The sequence below is a fragment of the Syngnathoides biaculeatus genome, chromosome 17, assembly GCF_019802595.1.
Source record: "Syngnathoides biaculeatus isolate LvHL_M chromosome 17, ASM1980259v1, whole genome shotgun sequence".
NCBI classification, from domain to species: domain Eukaryota; kingdom Metazoa; phylum Chordata; class Actinopteri; order Syngnathiformes; family Syngnathidae; genus Syngnathoides; species Syngnathoides biaculeatus.
In genome coordinates, this window is record NC_084656.1 from 8,829,811 (window position 1) to 8,851,198 (window position 21,388).

A 21,388-nucleotide genomic window follows, 5' to 3' on the forward strand; every position below is an offset into this window, starting at 1 on the left:
ATCCTTTACGAAAGAGCTGGGCTATTATGAGAAAGAACTGGTGTTGATTGATTGATATATATATATATATATATATATATATATATATAAAATATAGAGATAATTAATATAATATATATCATTAAATACAGCCGTGGCTAAAAATACCGGCATGCCTGCAGTATCTGTATTTTCTATTTATCTGTATTTGTTAAAAAAAAAAAAAAAATCCGCTCAATGTTCTGGCATTTAGCAATTCGAAATAATGTTGGTAACACTAATAAAATTAAAACAGGAACATTTTAGTTGTTAATTAATTGATTAATGCTAGTTAATATTTGACAGTTGGGAAGGGAGGGCGGGGAGTGTGTATTTTAATGCAAAACCATGATTGTACAGGATAACTGAACATGACTGTTCCTGTTGTATGTGCCTTGGCCTCTTGGGGTTGGTGGGGTGTAATGCAGAAAAAAAAAAAAAAGTAGAAGTTGGTGGAAAAAAAATAAAAAAGGTTTACCTAGCCAGTATGTCACCAGGATTTTACATTAACGTAGAGAACACGTGTCAAATTTAAGGCCTGGGGGTCAGATCCGGCCCACCGCATGATTTTATGTGGCCCGTGAAAGCAAATCATGTGTATCAACTTCCACGATTTTTAAACCAAATTTTAAACTGTCATATCATAAATGATAATGATGAGATATTGCAAGCATTTTTGTGTTACCAAATGACAATAGTTAAAAAACACATTACCCTTGATTTCTGATTCTAAAAGGAGTTCATAAATTTTGGGGGTAAATATGATGAGGAGGTTAAAATTTTTTATTGTTTCACAGTCATACAATGTGGCCCATGACAACAATGACTTTAACAGCATCACTTAAAGCAGTTTAAGGCATAAACTGGTGATTTCCAAAATGTCGTGTTAAATACCCATTAAAATCACAATTATAATTACATTAAAACTACTTAACTAGTTAACTTTTAACTCCTGAACTAGCTGTGTCAGTTATTTACCACACTGAACGTTTTAAATTGGTAACTTAGCACTTGTGAGCAATCAGTGTCAAAACTGTATGCCTAAAGGTTCATCAACTGGTTGGTATATATCTGTTACTGGTCGGCATGGAGGGGTTTAACTGTAATAGATCATTCGTATAACTTTAACGTATTCAGCCGGTATCTGCCTTGGCCTCATCTACGCTTTTATTTGTTGTATTTAAAGGTCAAGTGTTGTCAAATGGATAATTTTTGGTATATTATTAATGAAAAACCCATAGTCCCATGTGTTTTTTCACCAAAAACAAGATTTTGACGTATACAGCTTTTTGTAACTCTGGCCATGTAAATCCTCTCCAGGGATTTGTTTTCGAGAAGAAGAAGGATGTGACGTAAAGGACAGTGGCGCCACCTCGTGGACTCGTTTGATTCCATTAGTTTTACCTCTGGGAAGGTAGCTCGTTGTTCCTTTGTGTTAGCCAAAATGCTGGCTCATTGCATTGCTGGACATTGCTTGAACACTCGGGAGAGTGGAATTACCCTTCATAAGTTTGAAAGAGACCTTGTTTGTTGTGAAAAATGGATTCCACGGGTGCAGAGGACGAGAGCTTTGTGGGTCCCAAATAACAGGTAGGTGTGTATACAGCTACTAAAAAAAAATAATAGTTTGGGGCAGATCACGTAATTGGTTTCTCTCATAACGTAGCAAAAGATCCACATATGAAATGTGTTGATGTGTGTATACAGGTATTTTAAAAAAATAATAGTTTGGGGCGAACCAGGTAATCGGTCTCTCTCATAACGTAGCAAAATATCCGGTTATGAAATGTGTTGATGTACGCATACAGCTACTAAAAAAATAATAGTTTGGGGCGGACCACGTAATCGGTCTCGCTCATAAAGTAACAAAAGATCCGCATATGAAATGTGTCGATGTGCACGTCGCCCAGCCAACAATGTCTCGATAGCGTTCATCGCATACTGCGGCGACTTTGAACATACCCCTAAAAGCAACGTAGCTCGGCTCCACCTCCTCCTCCTTGTATGCCACCACTGGCGCCGAAACTCAGCCACACCGGCTGAGGCATCGCGTTCGGCGGTCACAGCTTCTGCGAAGGCTGCGCGTTGGGCTTTGCGATGGGGGCGGCTCTGAAGAACCCAGCCGAAAATGCGTTACTCAGTTGCGTGCGCGCATAAAGCGCCCCACCTCGACTGCGAGCACCCCCCTAAAGGAGCACCGCTCGGCTCTGTCATAAGCCACACCGGCCGCGGGAGTGGATCGGACGGGATGCGGTTTGGCCGTGATCGGATATCATCTGAATATGGCTCGAAACAATAGTGTAATATTGCCCTGAGGCCTCAAAACAATATTGTAATGCTGCCCCAGGAACTTCACTCGGTTGTGTGGTGTTGTCCTTTTCCAAAAGAGCTTTGGTGTCAGAAGGGGCGTCGGAAAAATGTGAATATCTGTGTTGTTTGGCTTCCATCGTAGCAGGCACTGTGTGTTTTCAACGGCGGAAGTGACGATGACGTCAAGGACAGAGAACGTGACCAATATGGCGACCATTTGGATGTCGAGGGATACTCAATTGAGCAACTTTCTGCATGGATGACGCGCTCTCCGCTCACTTTTTTTTTTTTTTTGGATAGACATTGAAGTGAATACTGTTATCCGTATTTTTCATTACAATATCTATTTTAGAATGTTTATAGGGATGTTTGTCGTCTGACGTACCGATAACACTGATGCATACGATTTTTGTTCAGGATACTTAATCAGTGTTCAGAGGCCCCGTAGCTCAGTGGTTAGAGCACTGGTTTGATAAACCAGGGGTTGTGGGTTTGTATTCCACCGGGGCCTCCACTCCCTGAGAAGGGTTGCATCAGGAAGGGCATCCGGTGTAAAAAGTTGTGCCAAACATATATGTGCGTTCATCTGAGATGACGCGCTGTGGCGACCCTGAAAGGGACAACCTGAAAGAAATCATAGGGATGTTAGTCCCACTTTAAATCTTGGTTGCTCATGTTTTTCAAGCTTTTAATTGCAGATCAAAATGCTATTCCACATTTTTCCATTTATGTAACTAATTTTTAGCCATACTTGCTCATTGTGATCCAGTTAAATTGTCTAAAGTCTGTTCTGTACACAATATTATTAATAATAATCATACTTCATAATTAATCCATGCCACTGAATTTTAATGTAACCTGCCCCGTTTTGTTTATTGAAAGAACTACATAATTGTCCTGCAGGCAAAGTAACATCTCTTCCTGAGAAGCTGTGTGATTATGGATCAATAAAATATGTACGTAAATGCATGACAGCTGCAAGATAATACGAGTCAGTTTTTATTTACATAAACTCAATAATCTCAATTTCCATTTGCCTTGGAGGTTTCATAGAACAGCACAATATACTAGAAGATCCGCTATCCTTGGACCGGAAAGGTGAGAGTGCAATATTTCTGTATTTCTAGAGGACAAATGAAAAAGATGAGGGGGGAAATATAACATAGGAGAGACAAACATGGTTCATTTTTTGCCACTGCCGACATGTATATTGCATTCAGATGCTCTTGTGTTCATTAATACTGCATGTGCATGTCAGACTATTCGACACAAGCGCATGCAAAGTTCAATATGACCTTAGACAGTTTTTCTTAAAACCACAGATGTTGGATTTATGGCAAGTGTAGACTTGTGTCTGTTTTTGCATGCATTTTAGTCATGCTGAGAGCACATGCGCACATCTTGGGACAACGGGAGGAAGTAAATGAAGTCGACAGCGACGGCGGGCCTCACATGGCTATAATCACATTAACGCGACATCTCAGCCTCTCTGACACCAGCTAAATATGTCCTAGTCAAACTCAATGCGAGACAGCATGTACAATCACACACAAAAAGTGGAGTGTGCAGATTAACCACTTATAATGCAAAACATGGCATCTGAGAAGCTTCTAAAGCTAATCGGAGGAGTCTGCTTTATTGAAAAATACATGAAAAGTGGTTCTTGGTCAAAATGAATCAGGATAGTTTAATTGCTGTCATGATTGGTGCTTCGTTGAATCCTTAAGACATCCTCCAGAGATTATCGGCAATCATCTTTTAATGTGTATTCTTTCATTGCTGTTTTGGCTATATGTTGAATTAATATTTATTAAATTAGTAAGCATCGCTGTGCAATAAACACAGTGATCCTAAAATGCCAATGCGATACAAAAACAACATTGGGTTATCTTGTTGAAAGACAAAAAGAAAAGGAAAAGCCATTAAAATTTAACTTTTGATCACGCAATTATCTTCAAACAATATTGACAATGCAAAATGTTGCATTTGTCTAAGTAAGCATATGGATATTTTAAAGTCGTCTTGGCTCTAAACCTATTTGTAGGTTTCCTAGCTGTTATATTGAAAGAGATCATGGTCTGCAAGGATTGCTATTTAATTAAAAAACAAGCTGTATATTCACTAATGTCACATTTTCTGAGCTGCTTATCCTCACGAGGGTCGTGTGAGTGCTGGAGCCAATCCTAGCTGTCTTGAGGGTGGAGGCAGGGTACATCCTGAACTGGTTGCCAGCCAATCGCAGACAACAGTCACACTCACAACCACATCTTGGGGCAATTTACAGTCTCCAATCGATGCGTGTTTTTGGGATGTGCGAGGAAACCGGAATGCTTGGAGAAAACCCACCCAGGCACAGGAAGAACATTCAAACTCCACTCAGGCAGGGCCGGGATTCTAACCCCAGTCCTCAGAACTGTGAAGCCAACACTGTACAACTGCACCACCATGCCACCCTGTACTTGAAAATTCCAAATCTAAATTCTATTCTATTCTATAGGAATACAAACAGATAATTTGTTTCTCTATGTATTCCCTTCTTTCTGTCTTTCTTAACACTAATCAACATTTGAGACAATTTCAGGAAATTTGGTCCCAAGCCATTTTAGCTATGTTGAACGTCAAATGCGTTTTTAACTTTGTTCCTTACTCATAGTTAAATCTAAAAAGGTCAAAAACCCAAACTGACGTGTTCTGCGGAAAGCTAACTAATTTACCAGTATCTTCACATTCACAAATATGTCAATATTTCTATTTTGACAACTGGTTTTACTTTTTTTTTTGCTGTCAATGCACGCATCAAATTTTTACAATGTTTGGCAATGTTCCATAACAATGTGCAAGTAAGTATGTGAACATTGAAGCACTGCTTCATTTGTTTGTAGGATTGCTGGCTGTTACAGCTAAAGGGTACCTGATAAACTGAAACATGGGCTTTTGGGGACCATTCAGGGGGGTTCCAATAAAAGGCTATAAAAGGTGATTTAGGGTAGAACCGGTGTTGACTCTCTGGTGTGTCTGTATCAGTTATTGTGCTGCTCTGCATATTTGTGCATGTGTGATGTCCAAAGGTAGATCACAGTGGCCTCCCACCCGCCATCCTCCACTGAACTGGCTTATTTAAAACAGACCACTCTCAATTATAAATTTTCCCACTGTTTGTAAATTCTATTGATATTGAACGTTTGAACAAACATCACTGAGATATTTCATCGTCCAGATCTATGAGAGGTTTCCTTTCATGTGAAGAGTTAGAGGACTGCACAACCTGGCTCTTTTGCCACACTATTTTCTATTTTATCTCCTCTGCAGTGGCAGCCAACCAGACAATTTAGTCAATTTGCCATGTCAGGAGTGAAGTAGAAAATCAGAGAGGGAAATATTGAGAAACAGTAAAACCACCTGGCAACACAAAACAATTACAGCTGAAGTACTTGAACATCTTAGAGAAAGGTAATTTGATATGAAAAAAAATCACACACGTTGTTGTCACATCAAATGTGGTTTCCACAACATATGCAAAACTGACAGCCACTCACATGAAGGAAAAATATATATATTGTATAAAAAATAGTACATTCAAACTACAGGTGCCAGAAAAATGTAAAAGTTTGTAAATAGAGTTCCCCTTCTTGAGCTGTCGCCTTTTCGTGGTGTGGAGATTTGTGTCCCAATGAGCCGTGGTGTTAAGTTGCTTGGGGCTTCACGTCCCTCACCCAAGGCAAACAGGTAAGGTGTGAGGGACCACACAAAGCACAGCTCCATAAACCTCTATGATGATTAAAAACAATGGATTTAGGTATCCCTTGCCTGGTTGCAGGTCACCGGGGCGGCGCTCTGGAGCCAGGCCTGGAGGTGGGGCTTGAAAGCGAGTGCCGAGGTGGCTGAGCATTCAGCCATGGGGCTCGGCCAGGCACAGACCCCAAAAAGTAAAATATGTCCCCGTTCTCATAGGGTCACCACCTGAGGGAGGGCCCAGAAGGTTTGGGTGCATTGTGAGTTGGGTGGTGGCAATTCAATCCCCGGCTACTGAATCTGGCTCTCGGGACATGGAATGAAGGGAAGGAACCCAAGCTGGTCTGGGAGTTTGAGAAGTTCCGACTAGATATAGTTGGGCTCTCTTCCACACATGGCTTGGGCTCTGGTACTAGACATCTTGAGAGGGTTTGGACTCTTTTCCACTCTGGAGTTGCCCATGGTGAGAGGCAGCGGGCAGGTGAGGGTATATTTATTGCGCCCCAGCTCGGCGCCTGAATGTTGGGTTTCACCCCGATGGACGAGAGGGTAGCCTCCCTCCCACTTCATGTGAGGGGAACGATCCTGATTGGTGTTTGTGCCTATTTAGAGTACCCACATTTTTGGAGTCCGTAGAGGGCGTGCTCGAGAATGAGATATTCTTGGTATCGAGGTTTGCACTTATTAACAACACTGCCTTATTTGCAATGTAGTGGGTTTAAATTACATAATTTATTTGTCAAAATAAATTATGTAATTTGGCCACTTTCTGAACTATAACATTAACTCTCAATTGTGAAATAATTTAACGCAGTGGTTCTCAAACCGTGGCTGCGACCATGAACACTTTTCATGATTAAGTTACAACCAACACATGGAGCTAATTTGATTATCAAGCAAATAAGCCCACACCAACCATTGAAATGGCGTTAAATGAAATGACGAAAGGTGTTAAATTTTAGCTGATAAATAATATATTACTTATAATATAATTACATTTTTTTTTTTTATTCTTGGTGGCTTGATAAACTCGCCAGTGTAATTTTTTGACAGTTAAAGTGACCACTGCAATGATTATTAATTATTGCGAGAAAGGCCTATGCGTAGTTATAGAAGAAACATGTATGTGTGTTGTGTGTGTGTGTGTGTGTGGTGGGGTTGTGGGGGTGATTTTGTATGCATTTTCCCCTTTTCTGCACTTAACTGTTGCGGATGGAAGTAAATAGCATGCAATGACAATAACTGAAGATCTGTTATTACTTATCCAATCCACTCATTTTTCACTTTGTCACTGGATGAATCAATGAATGGATAGATGATCCTTGGCTGTAATCACAATTCACATGTGCCACAAGTTGGTCATGACATTATGCAACATCTACTCTAAGTAAAGTGAATAAGTAAATTATTGTTCTTTTTACAATCAATACGTGTTATTACAAAGTATTCAGATGAATTATCTACTGCGGGTGTGCACTTAGCCTACAAGTAGTCAGTATACTGGCTTAGAACATTGCTGTTGTTTTTAGTTTATGTAAAAGATGGCACAACAAGAAACTCGGTTAAAACATGGTGGCAAAGGAGTGAGAATTTGTCATCCCAAAGCTAAATTCCAAACCAGGGTGTTAATGGCATCAGAGGAAGGGCAAGCTAACAGCTGCAGAGCAAAGCTGAGCAGACAAAACTGCTCCTGGAGTTTTCCAGCTGAGTGACTGTTGAGGGATGCTGTCCTCCGCATGCATACATTACACCTGCTTGACTTGGTCCTTTGCTATGTACGGGGGATTATACTGCAACATACTTACAGCTGATACATTCTCCTGTTCCTACTCGGAGATGTAGCAGCAGAAATCACCAGCCCTTTCTGTGGCCAGCCATTGGGCCAAACGAGGGCCATTAGTGACACAACAACAGTTTATTGTGTGATTCTGAGTACTGACCCAACCCACCCTCCTACACATCATATCCTTGCAATACCGCCTGTTCCTCCGCCCACTCAAATGATAAGTATGCTAGCTATTCTCCTGTGCAGATTACACAATTGTTTTGTCCTTTTTCCCAGTGACATGCATTAACAATGAACTGCAGTACATAAAACCTTGAAGAAAACTAAAGAAAACATTTGATAACTTCATGTCCTACCTCTGTTGTGGCTGGGGACCCTCCGGCGGCCAGTAGATGAGCTGTGGATGACATGCTGGTAGCGAGAAATGTCTGGTGGAGTTTTGGGAACACGGAAGCTGTCCTGGAACCGCTGCATCAAATCCTCCACCGCCTCCCTGTTCGGGTCAATGGCTGCGACAATGAATGGCAGGAATGAAAACGTCAGCTGAATCGCACCACTTACCACCAGTCAAAATATGTTTAAAAGGAATTGTCCTGAAGTCAATTCTGGGAAATAAAAATAAATTGTTTTGGAAGATATTAGGACTGGGTGCATCATATGCATCGTGACCAATAGACTGTCCAATTAAAAAAAGATGAAATAAAATTCTACTTTTCAAAGGATTCCATCAATTCGGTATTGCCTCATATCTCTACAGGGATCCTGCTAACGCTTCCTGTTGTGGCTCGGTCTCAGTCATTCTGATTGATGACTCCAGAACACTTTGCTTTGGGCAAAGTGACTGTATAGTTGAGAGTGTGAGAGAAAAATCAGCTCTGTTCACTTTCTTTTAAAATAGAGAAGATAAAAAGGAAAGGTATAAAAGTCAACTGCCATACTGAGCTTATAAAGAATAATGGCGAGCCCTGTGTGATGTTCGGGATCCAAAAGGTACAAGAATGCTGACGACATTGCAATGCGTGCGTTTATTTTTTAGGCATTTCATGGCCTTACATGAGACAACAGGTGTCAGGCCCCAGAGCTCAGTGGTTAGAGCACTGTTTTGGTAAACCAGGGGTTGTAGGTTCTTATCCCACTGGGGCCTCCACTCCCTGAGAAGGGTTGCGTCAGGAAGGGCATCCGGTGTAAAACTTGTGCCAAACATATATGTGCGTTCATGTGAGATGATATGGTGTGGTGACCCCAAAAGGGACAAGCTGAAAGAATTACATACATACATGAGACAACAAGTATTAACAAGATGCAATAAACCCTGAAATAGTGTTGTCTGCCACTGATTGTGGTGTTTTGCAATGAAATTATTGCCATCAAAATTTTCATCATTATTGTCATGAATAAAAATATTGTTCTATCTACCACATTCACGAACAAAAAGTGGAGTTGCTACCAGAAACAGCAGCATATACCAATACATGTATATACAATGCATACAGTTCAACAGCTGACTAGATGAGTGGAACTTTACATTGTGAATGGGATTTTTGTTCAAAATTAAATATGATCTTAGATTATGAGAAGGGGTTGTCTTTTCCAGTGATTAGACAGCTCTAGAATCGATGCTGAACAAGTATCTGCCTGATAGCTCTGCCCTTGTTGTCGTAGCAACAAAAGCTGTACTTGGGATTGCCAGAGCAGCATATGAGACGGAGTGAGCAGTGGCTCATTACATGAGAAAGGACCGCCTCCTCCTACTGATTTAGATTCACAAAACAAGCTGCCACATTTAGTCAAGATATTTGGGATCTGTTCTGAGTTATGAAAAAAAGTCATAAATATTAATATACAGTAATGGGAATGTTGTTTTATCAGACTCCCAAAAGTGTTTGTACACCTATATTTTAAAACCCTTGTCGGGGATGGTGAGGGGGCAAATAATTAGAGTAACAAACAACCCAACTTGAGTCTGATTTATACTGCAAGCTGAGTGTTTTACATTTGCACATTCAAAACAACATCACTTATCAACCCTTTGCCCCCCCGATATCAGTAACATTTTTTGATCTGTATATCTGACAAGAGACGGTTCTCTCCAGGAATATTGGTATTGCAATTTGGATCACAATCAAGTATTCAAATAAGTATAAGCGGGCAAAGGAAAATAAGATGGAAAAAGGGTAAACTGTCCCACTGTGACACTGTTACATAAGTCATTTAAACCTGATATTCATTTCCTAGCAATTATTCCAAACAAACTCTTCAAACTTTGACCTAGTTAATGTCTTGCATTCGTTAATTAGACAGGATTGAAAAATGTCAATTTTCACTTAACTAAGGATATGAACAGGAAGGTTAACCTCCTCTCTTACTACAAATAAAGGAAAGACAAATAAAACCAACTGGAGCAGTTCCCAAGCAACATTAAAAAACTAGATAGTATGCATTAAGATTGTTAGGTAAAATAATAACGTGATCGAGATTGTTTTCACGGGAACCAAATAATTTCAACGTCTCTATATGGCCTCCAGGTCATTGTAACAAGATTTTAATTTAAGGCAACTGTGTTTTGATGTTAAAGAAGTCTTTTGGATTAAAGATAAAATACCTCAATAGCCAATCCAGATGCCTTTGATTCAATTTATGTGGATGACCTTTGACAACGATGTCAAGGTGAATATTCACTCTTCAGCCGGGCAGATGTATTCCTTTTCCAAAAAAAAAAAAGGACGGCATGACGATGCGCACAATCTGACAGTCAAATAATTCAGATTCTTACTTGAAAACTTGAAAATATGCTCTAAGAGTCAAACAGCAATAACAAAAATAATGGAAAGCGTAAGGATTTACTTTTCTGATTGAAAAGGAGCTACAAATCGAATTCATCACTGAATGTCACACAGGCTAATGTCAGTTATGCATAAAATTGTGCACTTAATAGACAATCAATAACTGACAATTAGCAAAGCTCACATTTTAAATTAGATATTAAACTTAGCACCTGCTGAGTATATTCCATGACGGTTACATTCAACCCCAAGGCCAGATGAATTGCACAAACATTATTTCTCGAGTGAAATATCTATCTGAAATCTGAGAAAATCGACCAACTTGAGAACCCACCGAACATTTATTCAATTGTTTTTTGACATCCTCTGTGTTGAAGAGATTATTCTGACTTCTTGCATCAGACACAACCGTCTGCATTAGTGTGCCTTCAGTGTATACTTGCTACAATGGTGTCACATCAACACAAATTTGGTATTGATTCAGATGTTAGCATTCGCAGATAAACCCCCCGCCCCCCGGAATATGCATCTGACAATATAACATGAATTTCTACTTCCATTATGTAATGTGTCGCTGTTTATGTTTAGAGCAAACCTGTCTTTCTCGGTTCACTCTGTGGGGAGGCATGTTTCTGACCCTTTTGTAACGGGAAAAGGAGAAAACAAGAAAAAAAAAGAAATGCTCCAAATTTTTATTCAATCTTTTTGTCTGGTAGGAGAACATTGTTGACGACTTGGCAGTGACTACCTTTTTGCCGCTGGCAATATTGTAAACTGAACTGAAAGTGTACCAACAAGCAAGGGTTACTCATGGATCACAGAGGAGCACTTTAAAACATAGGACACAAGAACTTTTGCCTTTATTTTTTAGTCTGACGTTGGGCTGCTAGAACAGGGATTTTAGCTCATGAAAGCTCTTCATGAAAGCCCATTGCTGCAAAGGCATCATTTCTCTCCAGACATAATGTACATCATTATCACTTAGTGGATGTGAAGTCTTTGTTCAAACCCATGCTACCCAGTGTGAAAACTCCTGTGCCGGGCTGCTAAGTGATCCAAAGGCTTCCAGCTAATGGAAGAAGGCTAAATGCAGGGCACTGTGTTTGGCAGTTCATCTCCAGCAAAAAACATGACTGTGTGCATACAGGACAAGCTTTTTCAAATCCTTTGCAATCCATTACTCAAAACATCCTCCACTGTATCCCAGAAAATTTCAAGTATTTAGTTAACTCTTCCCCTTATGTCATTCGAGGGATTTTGAGTCGAATCCTTCTGATGTAGAGTTTACTTTCTCTTGTCTGGGCTTGCAAAAATGTGCCTCCTTTGTTAGATTTAGTATCATATCATTTTATATTAAATATTATTATTATTATACCTTATATTTATCATGGTTAGTCGTATGCATTGTAAGGCCCACATTTGATTTTTAAAACAGATGGATGGGCAGGGTCATTTGCAAATAATGCAAGCTATGTACAATAGTTTACTTAAATGATGGACAAACTAAACACTTATTTTTAATATTATTTCCAATGAATTTTATAAAAATTATATTTGACAAATTAACCAACTGTTTAATACAAATAAAGTTACATGTCAAATATTCAATTTAATATTTTTACTTGGGCGGCACGGTGGATCTCTGGTAAAGCGTTGGCTTCACAGTTCTGAGGATTTGGGTTCAATCCCGCCTGTGTGGAGTTTGCATGTTCTCCCCGTGCCTGTGTGGGTTTCCTTCGGGCATTACGGTTTCCTCCCACTTTCCAAAAACATGCAACATTAATTGGACACGTTAAATTGCCCTTGTGTGTGATTGTGAGCGCGACTGTTCCCTGTCTTTAAGTGTCCTGCGATTGGCTGGTAACCAGTTCAGGGTGTACCCCGCCTCCTGCCCGTTGACATCAGGGATAGGCTCCAGCACTCCCCACGACTCTCGTGAGGAAAAGCAGCAAAGAAAACGGATTGATGGATTTTTTTACTTTATTTGCACTAAATCAATTAACCAATTAGATGAATAAATACAAAATAAGTAACATTTTAAGTAAGAAATTTTAGAGCAAAGTTTTGTTGTTCAGTTTTGTTATCCTCATGTTAAGGTTTGTTGCCCAAACACAGTTTATCCAGCATATGTACATTCATCCATATGTACGTCTATCTGCATCTGCATCTATCTGCTGTACATCAATCATCAATAATGCTTATCCTGTGCAGGGTTTGTGTGAGTTGTGCTGGAGCCAATTTCAGCCTACATGTCACTGACTGAAATATATGGTTTCTACGGTTCTTCTTTCGAGCAGAGTGAATGATACTACCCTGCTACCCCAAAGTACTGTTAAATATCTGTTAAATACTACCAGTATTCACGTCTGTACTTAAATATCCAATATGTGTTACTTTATGTTGGTATACAAGAGGCGTCAAAGAAGACTACTACAAATAATCAGGTCTTATTATGTTTGCATCTGATACGCCCCTGCTTTCATATTCACAGAAAACCCAGCCACAGCTCCAGGAGGTGTTGCTTCATCTGATTAAAAAAAAAAAAAAAAAACGTGAACAAAGTGCCCCGAAAAAGAGCATAATGAGGAAGAATCTGAGAATGATTGTACTGAATCGCTGATGCAGCCGAAGGGAATTTCTGCCTCCCGAAAGTGAAACCTTTGACCACGTCTCTCTCTTTTTCGCTCTCCACTAATAGTACTTGACCCCTATTTTTATCTGACTCAGTGAGGAATATTTCCTCTCCACTGAACATCAGCAAAACGAAGTAACAATCAGAAGTTTTCCCAGCAAGCCCGCTTGGCACAATGAAGCGGTTAACAATGCAGTTCAGAACCTGGATTATAGGTGCTCTAAATTCGCTCATCGACAGGCTGACACTGCGAAGGAGCAAGAGCACTTTAGAAAAACATCCTCCTGATTTTATGTATTATTCTCCACCCCTTGTTGAAATTATACGGCCCAAAATCAATGAAGACGTCTTTTACCAGATATAGTTGATTATTTTTTCACGAGTATCTCCATTTGCTGCCAGAATCGTCCTTCTAAAACAACACATCTGTTTCACACCACACGAATGTTCACAAGAGGAAATTTGTTCATTCTTTTTAATTGGACCAAGTGTTACAGAGCACCCACAACACCACTCGTTTCCAATGTGAATCCTCCAATTCATTGTCAAAATATGTTGTCACATAACATAACCACCCACATAACATACCATAGGTTGACAAAGAAAAACTCCTAATTTACCTGGTTCAATCTGTGCATCAGTGTGAGTCTTGTTGAAGACCAACACAAAGGGGATTCTATTATTTTAAGAATAGTAACACAGTCTAGTGACTTTTGAGGAATCCTGTATTACTGACAAACATTACAAAAAAAAAGGACCTGTAATAAACACATCCTCACCACCTGCAACAGATAAACATTTTTGTTTTCTCATGTAGCTCTCAGAGCAGAAAGGCTCACGTGAAGTCAGAGTGAACATCAAAGTAAATGCCGGCTTGCTATTTATGCCTGAATGCCAATTAAAAGGCAACTCTTCTTTATATGCATACTTGTCGTGTTCTTATCTGCCTTGGCTGGCAGCTGAGCACCATTTGTATTCATGCAAGCGGATGTAGCCACGAGGGAAATGACGGGGGAGGTTTCTGAAGATCATTGGTCCCCTGCTGTTTTAATTTAAAAAAAAAAGCTGCTGGGTGGGATGATAAACTGAACCTGAACACAAATTTCTTCTTTTAGTGTTGCGTATGTTTCACATGTACACATAACTCAAGCAGAGCAATCAAGTTGCATCAGTGTTGCCTTGTTTTTGTTCTCTCCTTCACGCCTTGCAGCACAAATGATGGCAGAGCCGATCAATAAGGATGAAATGCAGGTTTCAAGCCAAAGCGTTTGATTCCTTATGTGATTTATCCGACGTGCCATTGTTCCAATAGAAGTCGAGTACAGCAATCTGAGGAAGCATTGACGTCGCCACTTCCAGACGTGACAGCTACATGAAAGCAGGATAACCGGTGAGACAGGTGCAAAGACAAAGACAAAACTGTTGGGAAGACAAGAGACGCATGATGAATGGGGGGGGGGGTGTCTCAAAGAGACGGGAGACGAGAGATGAGGGGCAAGCGGTGTCAAGATGAGACGGCACAAACGTCGGCGCAAGCACGGAAATCCAGTCAGCCTTACAAAATATATGTGGACTTTTGAATTATTTATCACCCAGCATCGGGTTAGTGAGTCCTGTAAAGTGGACAGAATTGACCCAAATGCTAGTCTGGACCACAAATCCTAAACCCAAACCCTAACTCTTGCCTAAACTCCTAACCCTATCCCTAAACCCATGGCCTAGGCCGAACCCTAACATCCTACCGCTAACCCTTCTAGGTTTATGATCATAAAAGATTACTCTAATACTTGACTACATTTGTTAAAAACAAACTTCTTTTTCTTTTGGCTTGTCCTTTTAGGGGTCGCCACAGATTGTTATCTCTTTCCACCTAAGTCTATCTCGTGCATCCTCCTCTCTAACACCCACTGTCCTCATGTCCTCCCTCACAACATCCATCAACCTTCTCTTTGGTCTTCCTCTTGCTCTTTTGCCTGGCAGCTCCATCCTCAGCACCATTCTACTAATATATTCACTCTCTCGCTTGTGGACATGTCCAAACCATCAAAGTCTGCTCACTCTCACCTTGTCTCCAAAACATCCAACTTGGGCTGTCCCTCTAATGAGCTCATTTCTAACCCTATCCAACCTGTTCACACCAAGGGAGAACCTCAGAATCTTCATTTCTGCTACCTCAAGTTCTACATTCCGCCAACTGTTCCACCCCACTTGGAGCCGTTTCTTCACTTCTTTGCCACACTCTCCATCGTTCTGTATTGTTGACCAAAAGTATTTGAAGTCGTCCACCTCCGCTTTCTTTTCTCCCTGGAGCTTCACTCTTTCTCCTCCGCCCCTCTCATTCACGCAAATGTATTCTGTTTTATTTCGGCTATTCTTCATTCCTCTCCTTTCCAGTGCGTACCTCCATCTAACTGTTCCTCCGCCTGTTCCCTGCTTTCACTGCAGATCACAATATTTGTTAAAAACAAACAAAATTGAAAATGTAGTTTTAAAAGATCCACAGGGATTTACTACTAACCAAGTTTTGTTTCTTTTTTTTGTTTTTATAGCCACAACTTGACATTTACTCAGAATTTGTAAATGAGTCCTAAGAGATATTGTCCCAAGAACATATTACAAATTGTCCACGCTATCCTGGCAACACTTGTAGCCCATGCAAATTTATCACCCATGGGCTATCAGTGGAATAAGGAGTAAGGAAGAAGAGAACGGGCCAAGGTATTGTGTCTTTGCTTCAAATTGCGCACTGTCAGACAAAGAAAGGATTGGAGACAGCCCAGTCCCAATCATGGTGCACTACAAAGCAACACTTGTGTCTGGATTTTTCTCGCTGACCTCGACTTCTCATATTTTTATGGGTTGTAAACCAGAAACTGACATGCTCCAAGGCATCCCAATGCTTTTTGTTGCCACTGGGGAAAAGAAGGAAGATGATGGAGAGGATGTTCTATACCAATGATGGCACTCTCTTCCTCCTCTTTTATGAGCAGACAGCTAACCCTGCCACTCCTGAGGCAAGTTTCACAGTGATGTCTTCTCACACGTCACACATCAGAGAGACACAGTGTTCAAACAGTACTTTGTGGAGCAGTAAAGGCAATATTCTGTATTGAAAATGGCATACTGTTTTTATTCAAATATCAATACAATGAAAAAGGTGGTAACATTAGAGCCCACTTTGACTTCTGGAGATTATTTGTTAAAAAAAAAAAAAAAAAAAAAAAAAAAAACACAGGACGTTCTCATATTGTCACACAGGATTTTTGGGCTTTCTTGCTTAATTAAGTGCTTCTTCACCACATTCTCAGTTTAGCCAAGCAGCAACCTCATAGATGAGTCATAGTTTTCTGACATTTTCTATCCCAAATATGTCTGCCATTTAAGTATTATTGAAGCCATTAATCCCTTGGTAATATTAAATCCAGATGTTTTTTGCCATAGTTCTGTAAATAAATTCAAAAGACTTTTTTTAACCACATGGATTGTTTGTGTACTGACATTTTGCTGCTGTACTGGTTCAGCTATACTATTGACATCACCTAAGTCTCCTATACTTACAGTGAAGAAAATAGGTATTTGAACATCCTGCTATATAGCAAGTTCTCCCACTTAGAAATCATGGAGTGGTCTGAAATTTTCATTGTAGGTGCATGTCCAATAATCGAATAATATAAAAACCCCCAAAAATATATAAATAATATATATAATTATATACTACTTAATTATTACTTAATTATTAATTATTGATTATATTATATATTACTTATGATATATATATATATATCTTAAAAATATAAAGATAATTGAAAAAGAAAAATACAGAAATCACAATGTATGATTTTTTAACAATTCATTTTGTCATGATCCTGCCGCTTCAGCACGAGCTGTGCGGGTGTCCGCGCAGGTGCGCTGATTGGAAGGTGTACACCTGCCCCTCATGCAGCCTGATCATGCCATGGATTTATATGACCGCGATGACAACTGGCCGGCGCCAGTTCGTACTGAGCCTCATGTCCCGTTCCAGCACTCTCGTATTCCTGATTGAACCTGTGTGTACCGACCTTCGTCCGTCCTCCGACCAACCCCTTCCTGCATTTGGGTCCTACTCTCGTTTCCGATGGGACGTGACAGAACGAACTGGCCAATACAGGACCCAGCAGGACAGAAACGGCGTCGCCGGGACCGACGCAAGGTAGACCGTCTGCCGGAGGACCAAGCCTGTCCGATCCGGGTAGGCTCTCTGATGTCCTCCGCTCCCGTGTCTTACGCTCCGCCAGCGAGGTATGAATACGTCCCGAACACGACCCGTCCGGCTCCTCATATTCTTCTGGACTCTGACTTTTCGGAATATGAGGAGGACCACGATTTGTTTGACCGGCTGCCTGAGTACGACTCCGATGACTTGGATTTTGAATCTCTTTGCCCGGCTTTTCATTCCAGTCAGTTCGCTCCACCTCCCCGCGTTCCCAGCATCCGAACTTCTTCGCCCGGTGGATACAAATTCACCAATCCGTTTGAGGGAACCCGCTTGGCCATCTACCAGGGACCTCCGCGTGGCAGCCAGAGAAGACGCCCCGGCCGGGCGCTCCCTTGTGCCTCCCGCTGCGCGGCAACTAAGACACCGTCCTCCCACTCCTCGCCAGCAACGGCGAAACCCGCAGACCTGCAGCTGGTGGCAAAGCTTCCAGTCAGGAGGGAGGAGGAGCCGCCAAATCACGAGGCGTTCCGCCGCGAAATGCGGGCAGAGATAGAGCGGCAGAGCGCCGAATTGGCAGCTCTCACGGCCCAGGTCCGGCAAGGATTGGCGAACCAGCTAAGCTACGTTGACGTCGCAACGGCAACGAACTCACCGCTGACTCAGGTTCACGTTGCCGTGGAAACCGACCCACCCCCTTGCCAAGTGCACGCCACAGTGGGAACAGACTCGCCACCTCGCCAAGTGCACGTAGCTGTGGAGACTGACCCGCCTCCTCGCCATTCCCACGTCGAGGTTTTGGCGGTTCCGAGCAGAGCTCACGCGGCAGTTGGAACTGACCCGCTCCCGAGACACGCCCACGTGTCAGTTTCGACTGACTCTCCGCCTACTCAGGTTCACATTGCCCTGGAAACGGATTCGCCACCGCGCCACGCCCACGTTGCTGTTTCAACGGATGCACTGCAAGTTCACGTGGCAGTGGGGACCGACCCGATGCCGCCTCACGTTGCTGTCCAGGAGGTGGCGACATCTCCACAGCCGCTTCTCGTCCGTGCTCTGGAGTGGCAGTGGCGACCGGCCCGCAGTCGCTCCCCGTTCCTGCTCTGTCGGCGACAGGCACGCCCATACGTTCCTGTCCAGGAGATGGCGACAGTTCCCCAGCCGCCTCACGCTCCCGTCCAGGAGGAGGTGGAGTTGGTGATGCTGCGGCCGCCTTCTCACGTTGCTGTCCAGGAGGTGGCGATGGCGATGGGGTCGCCGCCTTCTTACGTTGCTGTCCAGGAGGTGGCGATGGCGATGGGGTCGCCGCCTTCTCACGTTGCTGTCCAGGAGGTGGCGATGGCGATGCGGTCGCCGCCTTCTCACGTTGCTGTCCAGGAGGGGGCGGTACTGGCGCTGCCTTCTCACGTTGCTGTCCAGGAGGGGGCGGTACTGGCGCCGCCTTCTCACGTTGCTGTCCAGGAGGGGGCGGTACTGGCGCCGCCTTCTCACATTGCTGTCCAGGAGGGGGCGATGGGGTCGCCGCCTTCTCACGTTCCTGTCCAGGAGGGGGCGATGGGGTCGCCACCTTCTCACGTTCCTGTCCAGGAGGGGGCGGTACTGGCGCCACCTTCTCACGTTGCTGTCCAGGAGGGGGCGGTACTGGGGCCGCCTTCTCACGTTGCTGTCCAGGAGGGGGCGGTACTGGCGCCCCCGCCTTCTCACGTTGCTGTCCAGGAGGGGGCGATGGGGTCGCCGCCTTCTCACGTTCCTCTCCAGGAGGAGCTGGGGAGTTCTGTGGAGCCACCCTGGAGCTGGAGAGACTACGGGAGGGTGGTGGTCATTGCTCTGGTCCTTCTCTCCATCATCCTATTCGCTCCAGATGGCTCCCAGCCGCTTCATGACCTGGCCTCGTTGGCGACCAATCCCTGGTCGTCTTGCAACGACGGCGTGGGAGGTTCTCGTCCGGAGCAGTGGCCTGCCTCGTTCTGGTTCCTGCTTCGCCGTTTGGTTCCTCACAGAGGTCGTCCGCCCGAATCGCCCCGTGGGGACCCTGGTGCTTGGCGTCCGGGTCGTCCTCCTGACCTGTCCACCCAGACGCCTCGTGTTTGGTGGCCTGGATGGCCACCAGTCTGGGGTTCAGGGGGGGGGGACCCAGCCACGGCACATCTTCAATGCTCTGACCGAGGGAAAGACGTTCTTCCCCATAATTTCATAATACATGACCGCGGTCATCCTGTCCTTAATACAGTGCAGTCGTCCTGTCCCATGTGCACAAAAGCACCTCCAAAGTATGATGCTACCGCGCCCATTCTTCACAGTAGTGATGGTCTTCCTCCAAACACGGTGAGTAGAATTATGAACAAAAAGTTCAATTTTGGTCTCATCTGACCAAAAAACTTTCTCCCATGACTCCTTTGTATCATCCAAATGGTCATTGGCAAACTTAAGATGGGCCTTGACATGTGCTGGTTTAAGCAGGGGAACCTTCTGTGCCATGCATGAATTCAAACCATGATGTCTTAATGTATTTCCAACAGTCACCTTGGAAACGGAGGTCCCAGCTTTTTTCAGGTCATTGATCAAGTCCTGTTGTGTAGTCCTGGGTTGATTCCTTTCTAAGGATCATTGAGACCCCACGAGGTAATATCTTGCATAGGGCTCCACTCCAATTGATTTTGAGCGTCATGTTAAGCTTCGTCCATTTTCAAATGATTGCTCCATCAGTGGACCTTTTTTCACCAAGCTGCTGGGCAATTTCTCTGTAGACCTATTCAGCCGTGTTGATTTTGTCTCTGGTGTCTTTGGACAGGTTTTTGGTCTAGGCCATGTTACAAGTTTGAGTCTTACTGATTGTATTGGGTGGACAGGTGTCTTTATACAGCTAACAACCTCACACAGGTGCATCTGATTCAGGATAATACATGGACTGGAGGTGGACTTTTAAAGGCGCACTAACATATCTTTGAGGGTCCTAATTATAGCTGATAGACAGGTGTTTAAATACTTATTTGCAGCTGTATCACACAAATAAATCATTAAAAAAATCATACATTGTGATTTCTGTAATTTTATTTTATATTATCTCTCTCACAGTGGACATGCACCTACGATGAAAATTTCCATTATTTCTAAGTGGGAGAACTTGCAATATAGCAGGGTGTCCAAATACTTATTTTCTCTCACTGTACTTCTTTCTGTGGCTGTTGGGTTCTTGTAGGAGACAAATTTTACTCAAGAAGACACCAAGGTAAGTCAGATAAATAAGGGCTTCGGAAAACTACAGAATCAAGTGAAGCAGTAATTTATTAGAAACCTTGCTATACTTTTGAATATCCAGTAAAGAGCAGTCGTGGTTTATACCACCCAGATTGTCTCGCTTAGAAGACCAACTGATCAACTGTTGCAAATCTGTCAATGGAAATGGAAACGAGTCATAAGATAGTAAAACAGTGATAAGGTGTAGATTAGACAGAGAGACAGAAAGACAGACAGCTAGCCAGCCAGTCAGCCAGCCAGACAGACATGGATGTCTTTCATGTCTCCTCACTGTTTATGCTGCACGGATCCGGTGATATCGCTACCTTCTCTCACCATGAGGCCACAATAAAATATGGATGTGTCCCTAAATGGTTAAGGCAGCCGAAGACGGGAAGGATCTTCAAAGTGATAAACACAAATTATTGCAGCTCATTAGACCCTGAGTGTGATGAAGGCTGACGTAGAATGACCCACTAGAGGAGCTAACACTTGAAATACGACCTAATCACCCGAGATGTTCCCGTCCCTTGTTTGTTTCATTGCATTTATGGGTTTTGAATGATTTTTCTTTTCTCTTTTTATTGTATTTGTCATCATTTGTTGGTTCAAAGGATTGTGGCTTAAGTTTAGGAAATGTAGCTCTCAAATAAATCAGCCATGAATTGCCCGCACCACAGCAGCAGGTCGACATG

At 42.6% G+C, this 21,388-nt stretch overlaps 1 protein-coding gene across 2 annotated transcripts in view; it reads right to left on the reverse strand.

The window, feature by feature from the left end:
* The window catches only part of LOC133490570 (astrotactin-2), a 301,145-nt gene that overhangs the window by 152,288 nt on the left and 127,469 nt on the right, over positions 1 to 21,388 (reverse strand). For both annotated transcript variants that reach the window (XM_061800811.1, XM_061800810.1), the window contains exon 4: positions 8,203 to 8,355. In XM_061800811.1, the coding sequence (XP_061656795.1) occupies positions 8,203 to 8,355 (153 nt within the window). The remainder of the gene's footprint in view (positions 1 to 8,202; positions 8,356 to 21,388) is intronic.